Here is a 12,388-nt window from a genome sequence, read left to right as displayed (position 1 = left end):
ATGTTTTAAAATGATTTTTTTTGCTGGATTATAATATAATAAGTGATAAAAACAAAAGTTCGATGAAACAGTTAATAAATATAAAAAGATAAATGTCTTCAATTGAAACATTTGAAGTACTACTAATCATATAGGAAGATTTCTTATGTATCCAAGATAAGGTTTCCAATACCCACTCTTGCTTTTTTAGACTTTCCAGTTCTCCTTGATTTTCAATATTTTTATTTCTTTCATTCTGTTCAAGTAGCATTGATTATTACTAATATCTGTACCAGACGATAACTAACCAAATGATAATTATCAGCAGCGATAAACATTTATTTTTAAAACCAATTCACTGTCAAACTAATTTTTTGAACCAATATAAGTACTGAACTTATTGAGAACAAAACCTGAGAAAAAATACCACAAAATGAGCTTGTTAACTCTGTGAGATGATGATATTTTATGTAACTATCAAGGTTGCAGGAATGCAAATCTGAGGTTTTGATTGATTGATTTACACGGAGAGCTGTTTGGGCTATTAAAAAAATGTTTATTTTAGGATGATAATTTCCAGGCCATAAATTTGAGCCTTCACCTCATATATTATTTAGGTTTACTAATTTTTCTATCTATATAAACGTCCCTGCACATTATGCCCCTTCTAAATCACAATGAGTAATCACAGCTCTACTGAATAAAAAGCTCTCCTACCTCCTGAATGAAAAACTTGATTTATTTTAATGATCAAGTCTGAGGAGCTGAAATACTGTTAATAGAGGCCTACCATTTTAAAATGTCTCTACATCTCCCTAGAACTGTTTAAATTTAGAATATGTGAATTGAAGCAAATAACAATTGAGCCAATGCAAACAATGCATGGATTCATCCATGTAAATGAGGTGAGATACATTTAAAAAATATTATAGGGGGGGGGGGGGCAGATGATTCCCAGACATAGCATACAAAGACTTTCTTTCAGATGAACAAGATATTTCACTCACTTGACATCCAGTGGCACTTCAAGGCAAGATGATTCTGCTGAAATTTTTACTGTGCCATCCATGTCACCACACAGTGGGCACTGTAGATATGGTAGAAAATGCTCCAACAAAATATCTATGTCGCTTAAAGTCTTTATCTCCAATGCCTGAAGAGTATGATATTAAAAATATAAAATATGAAGTAGATATATGATACCATCATCAAAAGAGTATTTTAAAAAAAAATCCTGGCCTATAGTCGAGCCATAAAATAAAATGGCTTAGAAAGAAGTATCACTTCCACAGTACACGCCGTGTATTGTGTGCCACAAAACAGTAAATACAGAGGAAACATTTATACCTGAAATATACCATCAATGTAGACAAGCATTTTTTCCTGGGAAGTATATGGAGCAAGAAGGTTGGAGAGACGATCTTCAAGTAGAAATCCAGTGTTGTCAGCCAATCTTTGCAGCATATGCCTAAGTAATCTTCTCTTACTTTCACTGTCAACTTGAGCTTCCACTTGATAAACAGTAAAAAATAGAGATACCATCATAACTAAGATTTAAAAAAGTAGTATTCTATGCAAGAACACAGTTCAGTAAAATAATCATAGCTAGTTGGAAGAATTGAATATTGTTTTCTTAATTTTTAATTGCAACTGTTTTGGCTAGCAGGATAGACATAAATTGATGTTCGCTAGACATTAAAAAATATGCCCTTCAGGCAGAATTTTCAGACACCTCAGGAGAAGTCATTATTTTAAATATTACTGAAATAGCGATCAACTACAAAATAAAAAGTAATCGAAAACTTTTTGAAAGAAAAAAGTGACCAATGACTTTTTTATCCGTTTTCCGAAGAGTTTTTGAATTATTTCCTTATAGCTGCCAATGAAATGTGTTGACTGAGTTTATGCGGTAAACATTAATCTTTTTTCCCCCTTTGTTTTGCTTTATTCCTATCAAGGGTTTACACACATATCAATCCATGAACACACTTCAACAAACACATTTACTTATTATATAGTGTAGTAGTTTATTAGTTTATTTGTATATATTTATTTTGTGTTTGTGTAAGCATACAAGACAAACACATTTACTTCTCATTTAGAATATGATACTATGCAGCCAATAATAAAATTGTGAACAATAATAATATTAAACACAATATAAGGAAAAAATTAGACAAAGATAAAAGCCAATTAATAAAACAATAGTAATTTTTGTTAATATCATTAATTTATATATTTGAACTGCTGTTGCCAAACAACCAACTTCACTGCTTAGTCCTCAACCCTGATAAACTGTGCTAGAAATCTCTTTAAGTGAGTTAGGGAATTGTACAAGAGGTTCCTATGGCTAAGTGAACCTTCCAAAATGGTATATTCAGAGCAATGAGGAAAAATATTCGCAGATTATGAACAAAATTCAGATTTGCTGAAAACAACAACTTGGACTTACCATGAGCAGAAGAGTCCTTTTTAGGTTCAGTAGGCTTTGGGAAAGGCACCTCATCCAAAAAAGATATCTCCGGTCGCTTCCATTCTATACATAATTGCTGTTCACAGATAACACGATCTGCATCCAAAACCTTTCAAAATGATTAAAAACCCACAGCATTGTTTGCCATAAATGTCAATGCTAAAATTAATTTGCATTCATTAACCCACTTATCTTGAGAATGTGAAATTCACATAGAAATAAATAACATATAACTACCCATGAGCAACTTCATGAGGATGCTGATAATGTTTTACACAGTAATCACATGAACCCAATTCCTGGGAGTAATCCTGCAGAAAAACATGTCTTGGGAGGAACATATTTTCAAATTACGCAGCAAGTTAAGCTCCCTATGCTTCCTTATTAGAAATATTAGGTATTCTGTAAATTTAGAGGTCCTTCTATCCATTTACTATGGTGAATTTTATTCTCGTGTTACTTTCAGTATCCTCTTCTGGGGTTCCTCTCCCCATGTGGGCATAATCTTCAAAATCCAAAAGAGGATTATACGCATTATGAGCAATGCTCCTTGCGATGCACCATGTAAACCTCTCTTCAAAAGACTTGGTTTATTACCAGTACCTTGCATATATATATTTAATGTCATCTTACATGCAAAGGGTAATATTTCCCATTACAAGTCCAACCACAATTACCATAGTCACTACACAAGGACCTGCAATGACCTGCACCAACCATTTGTCAGGACACACAATACTGCCCATGGGCCCAAAGCAATGGGCTTAAGGTTATTCAATAAACTTCCCCATGAAATCAAATATGAAACAAAAGTACCTGTTTTCAAGAAAAAGCTGTTTAACCTTTTAAAAAATAATATGTTCTATTCTGTAAATGAATACCTTGAATTGTCGCAATGCATCAATTCCGGCTTAAACAATTGATATGTAATTATACTAGTGTATTGGTATGTATATATATATATATATATATTTATATATTGTATCTCTTCTATTGTGAAATTGTGAAAATTATATTTGACGTGTCCTATATTTGTGTATGTATGAATATGCAACAAATCTCCGGACAAATAAATGTATTATTATTATGAATACTTCATTATATTGACATAGATCACCCCTTGCTTGAACTGACTATAAGGTTAGACCAAGAAGGTTGATCACTGTGGATTTCATGGAGGGGAGCTGTATAGGATGTTTTAAGATAATTAGATAGGGAGTAGTGTGGCAAAAAAGTGCCATAAAAGTTTTTTTTTTAATTATTCCACTGATTTAATGCTGAATGTTTGGCTGAAAGAACTCAATTTCTCTTAAATGATTAAACTCCAATATACACTATTAAAAATCAATCAGTCCTCTGCCATTTATACCTTCTCAAGTAGTGCCATAACATTTTTCTGGTTCATTTTCCATAAGTCTTGGAATTTTTTGCCATTAATCTCAGAAAACAGCTCAGACTTGTCTTCAATGTCCACAATATTCTTGTGCAGACGTATCACTTCTTCGGTTAACTTTGCTGTATCAACTTTTGTTTTATGCTCTGTTGCAGCAATCTTCAACTTCAGCTTTGAAACTTGATCCAGCAGCCTGGATTGCAAAAAATTAAATTTTACTTTCTAAAAGTGAATCCATTTTACCAGCATTTAGTTAATATGACAAACTTAGAAGGAAATAAACACAGCAATTTTATGCTCATTTCCATATAAAAATTGATATCACAAAAATCCAATGGAAAAGTAGATTTAAAACTAAGTTATACAGTTGTGTCTTCCATAAGTAGAAACAAAATTAAGTTTAAAAGATGGAATTATTCATGATTTTGCATTATAATTGAGCACCATGCTAAATCAACATGCATAACAGAAATGACACTATTTTCATAGTTGATATACTTTTCTTGTCATGCATTATACAAGGTCTGTCCAATAAATACACAAACTGAGGCCATAAAAACTTTATTTTGCAAAATTTAGTCTACATTGATTTTGTCCCCTTCAAAGTACTCTCTATTCGCTGCTTTTCACTTATTCCATCTTCTTTTCTACTGTTTAAAGCACCCTTGGAAGTCCTCGGCAGTTGGGCTTTTTAGTTTTCTAGTCGTTTCTTGCTTCATTGTGTCTGCATCTTCCCAGTGATGTCCCCTCATCACATTTTTGCATTTTGGGAATAAGAAAAAGTCACACGGGGTGATATCTGGCAAATAACGAAGATGATCAAAGATGTTGATTGAAATTTTTTCCAGAAACTGGTGAGCAATCAATGCTGAATGTGCAGGTGCATTGTCATGGTGAAGAATCCATCCATCATGTTCCGTTAAAATAGTGTGCACTGTAGATTTAACTAAATTCAGTTCATCAGCTATCATTCAGACAGTTTTTTGATGATCGGTAAGGACAATTGACCACACACGATCAATGTTGCCGTCAACACACGTAGTTGCAGGTCATCCTGGCCTTGCATCATCCGTGGCGTCTTGTCGGCCATCTTTAAAATGTTCAATCCACTTAAAAACGGATGTTTTCTTTAGAGCATTATCACCGTAAACAGCTGTCAACATCTCAGTAATTTCTTAATAACTTTTACGCACTTCACCAAAAAACTTGCTGTTGATTTGTTGATCTGTGATTTTGTCAACGTCCATTTTTGACAAACAGCAAAAACAAGGACAACAGAAATTAAAATAACTGGCACCATATGCACAGCTTGACGACCCACCAAGCACAGACGGCTCATTGGATCTCATGCTACTAGTACTGCTAGTGAGCGGGTCGATAGTCCGCGCCATGGCCACAAGATTGCACCAGTTCATGCATTTACTGCACAGACTACGCATGTACATACAAATATCAATTACAGGATGCGGCAACATAACTTCCTTTTTTAAAGGGGCTTCGCTTTATAGAAAAGGAAGTTATGATCGGCGTATCCTGTAGATTCATGTCTATCTCACTTTTTACATGAAATACTAAATAGAAAAATGTATATGTATTTCAGATGAAAACTCTTGTTAACATGATGTAAGTCACAAGAATTATTATATCAAACAATATGCTTACCACGTCAAACAATATTTAAAATAATGCTGCTTACTTTGTTATTTTACGCTTCTGCTGTGACTTTAAAATAGTACTCTCTTCATCCCTTTTCTTCAGCACCTGGTAATTATAATCCAATTTTTCACTGTTTAACAAACAAACAGCTTTGATTTGCTGCACTTCTTGCTGGAGTACCTGAAATTTTTTCATGAATTCTTTTAAAGAACACGGGAATAAAACATGCCACATTCAATCAATTTTATCAATACTCCAAACAAACAAACTATGAATGCAAAAATATTTTTAAACTGTCAACTTTAAAAGGACTTTCAAATCATTAGAGATAAAATATAGTCGGGTAAAAATACAATAAAAAAGAAATTTTTCAATGATCATGTACCAATCATATTCAATGATCATGTTCATAGTCCAAACATGAGCTAAATCTGCCACTGTGATGCTTGAATTATCATTACAGGTTACTAAGTTCATATGATTTTTTAGTGGATCTTTGATTATTGGACCATATACAATGAAACCAAAGCCAACCAGTTTCATAATGAATGTGTTCTAGTTTTTGCTACCTTCTGTCTTATCTCCAGATGGTTGACAACACCTTGGCTTTATAGAAAATGGAAGTTTTGGGACCGTTTGGAGTGTAAAACAGGAGGATTTAGGCCCAGTTCCTGCACCAATATCCCAATTTCACATTCATTTTAATCCCTTTATATCTGAGCCTCTATATCCAAGTTGTCACATACAATTAAATACAAAAGAATCAAAATATTGATAAGAGAACATATAACTATAGGAAATCTTCTCCTCTTATCTACTATGCATCTATGGACTAGTCTAAGATGAAGAGATCAAAACAAGCTGTTCACAGTGTGTGTGTGTATATATATATATATATATATATATACACACACACTCGCATATCTAGTTGCCTTTCTGATTGCATGCCAGTTGAAACATCAGCTAGATGTGTGAGTGTCTATAATCTGAGTATCATTCACCATGGCATGCATTAACAAAACACCTCATACAAAAATATAACAATTTTATTATTAAATTAAGAATATTATTTTGTGTCATTAAGTAGAGAAATAATTGCAAAAGAAGTTTTCATGCATTGTCAGGGCAAGGAAAAATATGTAACTACCTGAATATCAGTTTCCAGGGCTATTTTCACTTGACGATATTTTTCTGCAAATTCCACTTGATTATCATAGACTGCTTTTTGCTGATGAGAAACTCGCTCAAAATGCTCCTTCAGCTGCTCATCAGCAGTTTCTTTTTGATTCTCATACAGTTCCATCCAGCGTCTGTTGCAGCCTTGGGTAAGATCTTCAAGCTCTTTGTTGATTGCCATCTATGAATTTTTAAAGGTATTTAACAACATACTCTACATATCCTATGCCATCAAAATACACTATTATCATCATGACATACACTATATGTATGTATGTGTGTGTGTGTATATATATAGATATATATGTATATATATAATGGGCTGACACAATATAACACAAATAGAATAGAATAGCAACATTTAAAAGGACACTCACATGGTAAATTTTTCGAGCTTTCGGCCCTCTCAAAGGCCTTTTTCAAGAGAGACTCAGTTACTCTAGTCTCTCTTGAAGAAGGCCTCTGATAGGGCCGAAAGCTCAAACAATTTACCGTGTGAGTGTCCTTTTAAATGTTGCTATTCTATTCGTGTTATATTGTGTCAGCCCATTATTGTATGGATTGTTTCCGTCGAAATATCAAGAAATAACGTGTGAGTGTTCTTCTTTTTTTTTGTGTTACTATATATTGTACTATTCGGCACTTCCGTGTTATGTCTACGAAAGCATATATATATATATATACACGTATATATATATGTGTGTGTGTGTATATATATACATATATTCTGGATATGCATGCCACAAAACACTCTGTTCCTATCCTTTAAGATTTTATATAATTGCTTTCCCAACTACCCTTTCTTTGTGTCCTCACCATTTCTCATTTGGTAGGTGAAACAGCTTGAATGCCATCTACTGGCCAAAGAATCAGGGCGGTTGTTTGTATAAACCCCTCCAGATTTCAGTGCAATTCATGCTTCCTCAATAGCTCAAGAGCATCAGCATGCCAAATTGAAGATCTGTGGTTCAACTCCCGATCATGAAACTTCTTTGCACTTGTGATCTGCTTGATTCCACCTTTCCCATCATTTCTGTGTTCGTCTTTAATAAGTGGTCCTGTATCTTTTCCTTATATCTATTTCCACGAGAATGAATACATAATTTGAACTTGGCCAAAAATTGGGCAACAATTAACTTGAGAATTCTGGCCCAGCAATAGACTGCAATGAACTCAATACTTCAGGTTTTTCATTTATCTCTTACTTGAATTTTCTTATTTTCTTCCCTATTATTTGTATGTGTTTTTCAGTCCACACCCTCTTTGTTGTTTGTTTTGGTGTATCTTCTGTAAATCGTGCTATCTACCAGTTTTCTGCTTTTTTCCCTCAGGTTGATTACTTTTTTCTTACTTCTGGTGATTCCAATCCTTTTTGTATCCCTCTGGGTTTCCTTCAGCCCTCCTGTTGCATGTTTTAATATAGAAATATAATTGAACAGTTTTTTGGTTAATATATTTTTACCAAATCGCTTTAGGAGCTTGTAGAATTAATCTTATTTTTTCCATCGCATCTGTTATTTTATTCTTAATTAGATAGAGATTCTGATTTATTTCTCTTAATCCAAATATAATCTATATTTTTCAGAGGCTCTAAGATTTCACTTTATTTCCCTCAAGTGCTTACAAATCTCCTTACTTCTTCATTGTTTAGCATTCTGATCCATATGCAGCTTCAGGCTTAATGACTGTGTTATAATGTCAGAGTTTGGCTTGGATATCATTCTTTTATTGAATGCTGAAAAGAAAGTGGGTATCCAGACTAGCATATGAAGAAATACTTCAAAGATTAAGTTATGGGTTTAGTACCTGGACAACACAAGAACAGGCAAACTAATTTACCACATCACAAGGGAAAATAGTTTACTGATGAAAATAAACCAAAGAAACATAAAAGGGAAGAGTTCTATACACAGACCAAGAATGAATTCCAGGATGCTGGTGATGGAAGACATCAGTGCCAGGAACTATGCACAATGTAATACGGGAATTGACTAGGAGCATGATAGCTTGGAGATATGCTTAAAACCAATCCACAAGAGTGTTACATCTGATGGTAATGATGATGACTTTGAAAAACTCAGCATTTTCAACTCATTAAGAAAAATTTACAGCAAGCTCTATAACAGGCAAAATTGCATTTTACATATCAAACATTCATTAACAATAAGAAACAACCAGTCTTCCTAAGTTAGGCAATATTTATTTCTACATTTTCCATTTTTAATTTTAAAAATATGAAAGCATTTTCAGTTTTTTTCTTTTTGAAATATAAATTTCTTCCTAAATAGTCTATCTAAGGGTTGGCTTTTATATGTATAGAATGTGTATGCATTGCATGTGTGTATGTTGTATATATTGTTTTAGTTATTAATTAAATTAGGCAACTAATGTATTGCGTTGCTGTATGTTAGTCCTAAGATATCATATGTATTAATTTGATTGCTATTAATGTATAATTTATGAAATTTATTAGTAAGCTTAATCTTGTAAATGTGTGTTGGGGAGTTTCGCTGTAGAAGAAACTCCATAGTCTCAATCTCACTCAAAAATAAAGACAACTACATATCTATTTATTTCCAAAGAAATTTTGGAGTGGGATTTCATGGAGCTTTTTAATGATCCTGATTATTTACCAACTCATATTATAGGCTTTTGGGTCGTGGTAGTCCAGGGGGTAGAGTGTTGACCTGCTGACCGGAGGGTCCCGGGTTCGATTCCTGGGCGAGGCACTCGGGCACCTGCAGGTCCACCCAAGCTAAAGTGATTACTCGGGTACCAGGTCTTCCTGGGAAACCATAACCAGCACAGGGAAAGGACCTGGCCCCCCTACCCTATGTGTGAACATTCACATGCCGTATAGGGCTTAGTGCCGGGTGAACTCTACCATCACCTACTAAACTGACCTTCGGGTTGATTACTGTGTTTATGGTTTTTTTACTATAGGCTTTTGGTAACAATGGAAGAATTATGCTTGGAGCATTACAGTAAGTTTTTAAATCCAATCTAAACACAACAAATATCTGTAAATTTCCAAGCATTATCAAAGTTTATTAAGGAAAAAAATCATTGCCAAAATTACCTCCAGAAGGCTTAGTTCTGCCTTATAGGCCCTTCTCATTGCTTCCACTTGAGTGTCAATTCGGGAAGCACATAGAGAGATATCCTCCGCTTGCTTTCGAAGGTCATTAGTGTAACAGAGGTCAGCATTAGACAGCTCAGCACTGAGTGTTTCAATGAGAGAATTCTTCTCTTTGACCAAATTAGCACACTTTTCTGCAAGGAGATGCAGAAATAAATGACGTTAAACTATTAAAATATCACATATTCATATGCCAGATAGTTTAAGTTATAATATTTACAAGCATTTCATTTAAGTTAAATATTTTGTGGCGAAAGGAAGATAATTACAAAATTGAAGTAAGCTTTCACTGGTCCAAAAAAATAACTTGAAAAAAAGAATGAATTTGAATCATATTATGTGATTCAAGGCACACAAAAAACAATGGTAATAACATTAATAAGTATATAATAACAAAAAAGGAGCTTTAATTGGGTTATATCAATGGGTGAGGAGGGGAAGGTAAAGGGTTATTTTCTAGGGAGAATGGGTGTAATTTCACAATTTCTTTAAGGTGTGCTGCGGTGGGCATGGATGATTTTTCATAAATACATTACTGGTCATTACCACATATCATATATATGCATGTCTGTATGCAATGCGGGCCCTTCAATAACAATGATAAGTACTTCAGATACAGGCATCAATTTTCTGTCTATCTAATAAGTGGATCCTTCAATTTAAAAAAAGTCACTTCTTGAATTTCAAATTAACTTTCTAAACTCCTCAGATTATATTTGATATAATCAAGTATTTAACTTTAAAATTACATTTACTTTAAAAAGGCAAAAGCCAAGAGTCCGAATTGCATATTTGACACTTTAAGATTAACTGACACAAAACATTATAAAATCACCTTTCTGCTTTTGGATATCTTCATGAAGATTAAGAACATCATTATTCAATGCTATTTTATCCCAATTTTCAGCAATTTCACTAAACAGTAACATGCTAGTTTCTGCTTCCTCAATCAAGCAATTCCTTCGTTTCTCTCTGGCCACCAAGTCCTCAGCCCGCCGCTGAACTTCCCTAGTATCACTAGCCACACGGACATTAGTCACCTGAAAAACATGGAATGTACACATGGAAGTTGAAAAAATACTAAGGCTACATGATCAAATTCCCAAATCTTTACGGCTGCTGTGTTTACTATTTGAAATATCATTTGTGATGAAGAGATTGATCTATTAAAAACAATCCACTACATACTTGATGATAACATCATATTACACATCTTGAAATTGATACTCATTATTTCAACATTGAAAATCATTCCTTTTTCTATAAAAAATTGCTGGCTTACAGTGCAGTAGGTTTCACATCACTTTTAATGTTGTTACCTAATGGAAAAATCAATTCAAAATAAAAAGTTATTCATCTTGTAATATCACCCTTACAAGGAACACTTTATTTGACAGAGGAATGGAATGAATTAATTGATGCTTCTAAATATGTATGAAGAAATATGTGCGAATACAGGGAAAAGAGCAGACCTCATCTAATAAATGAATTTTATTATCTAAAGGGCTTATGCGAAGTGAGCTCTAACAAACCTAGCTAGTTTGTGTTGATTGCCGAGCTTCATACCTGTAGTAACTTAAAACTTAAATTCTGTAAAAATAATAACCAGTCATTTATTTTTCCATAATTTTAATTATGAGATATAGTAGGAGAATATTTGACGATTATAGCGATATTTTTATATTATATTCCATAAAACTAATATTTCACATTTGTTTATGACAATAATGCTTTTATCATAATTGTACCTGCTCTTATAAGCTAATACTTAGAGGTTTCTTCAGCGACAAAAATGAAAGAATTATGATGAGATGGCCAAAAATAGTAGGTGGTCAGCCAAAAATATTTCCATACCAATTCTTGTCCTTCCTTCAAGAGCTTGGTAAGAATTTCTTCACTTCTTTCCAACTGAATTTCAACTGGAGCCTCATTTTCTTCAGAACGCCCCACATCTTCATGGATGCTCACTTTAGCACTGAAATGAGAGTTAAGAGAAAGAATAGTTGACAAAATGACGATATTGTGGGGAACTTAATTTCATAAAAAATACAAAATATTGGCGTAAGGGATGGGATGAACATTACTTCTTTTTCAAAATTACTTTATGGTTGAATAGTAAATTTGAAAACATTCGCTGTGGAAACAAATTTTCTATCTTTTTCAAAATGGAACAGCAGAAGCACTTTGTAAGAGAAAAGGTTTATTTTTTGGACAACTTAGCCAAAATTGAACATGAGGTTTATTGAATGGAACTGTTTTCTTATTTCAGTGAAAAATAATTAAAGGAGCATAGTTTGATCCACTGATGTTATATTGCTTATATTTTATATTGCCTCTGACATGTCCTATATCTGTGTATGTATGAATATGCAACAAATCTCCAGACAAATAAAGGCATTATTATTATTATTAAAGATTGCTTTATACTTGTCAATGTTGTGTTTATAATGATGGTACATGATAGTCAGAGGGTAGAGCATCAGACTGCTGGAGGACCTGGGTTCGATTCCCAGGTAGGCCTCTCTGGGCACCCTCTGCGCTACCTGAGCTTTGTGATTTTTCAGGCACCAGA

The 12,388-nt window shown here is 33.6% G+C and overlaps 1 protein-coding gene across 3 annotated transcripts in view; it reads right to left on the bottom strand.

Annotated features, from left to right (window-relative positions):
* Positions 1–12,388, bottom strand: part of LOC139696645 (dynein regulatory complex protein 1) — a 32,172-nt gene that overhangs the window by 15,994 nt on the left and 3,790 nt on the right. For all 3 annotated transcript variants that reach the window (XM_071595457.1, XM_071595459.1, XM_071595460.1), the window contains exons 2-10: positions 11,671–11,791; positions 10,652–10,856; positions 9,757–9,950; positions 6,649–6,858; positions 5,542–5,681; positions 3,822–4,038; positions 2,432–2,561; positions 1,327–1,490; positions 987–1,132 (exon numbers count right to left, since the gene is read on the bottom strand). In XM_071595457.1, coding sequence (XP_071451558.1) covers positions 987–1,132; positions 1,327–1,490; positions 2,432–2,561; positions 3,822–4,038; positions 5,542–5,681; positions 6,649–6,858; positions 9,757–9,950; positions 10,652–10,856; positions 11,671–11,791 — 1,527 coding nt within the window. The remainder of the gene's footprint in view (positions 1–986; positions 1,133–1,326; positions 1,491–2,431; positions 2,562–3,821; positions 4,039–5,541; positions 5,682–6,648; positions 6,859–9,756; positions 9,951–10,651; positions 10,857–11,670; positions 11,792–12,388) is intronic.

The sequence above is a fragment of the Hetaerina americana genome, unplaced genomic scaffold (assembly GCF_022747635.1).
Source record: "Hetaerina americana unplaced genomic scaffold, ioHetAmer1.1.p SCAF_7, whole genome shotgun sequence".
NCBI lineage: Eukaryota > Metazoa > Arthropoda > Insecta > Odonata > Calopterygidae > Hetaerina > Hetaerina americana.
The sequence above is the reverse complement of the archived record's forward strand: the minus strand, read 5'-3'. Positions and strand labels throughout refer to the sequence as shown.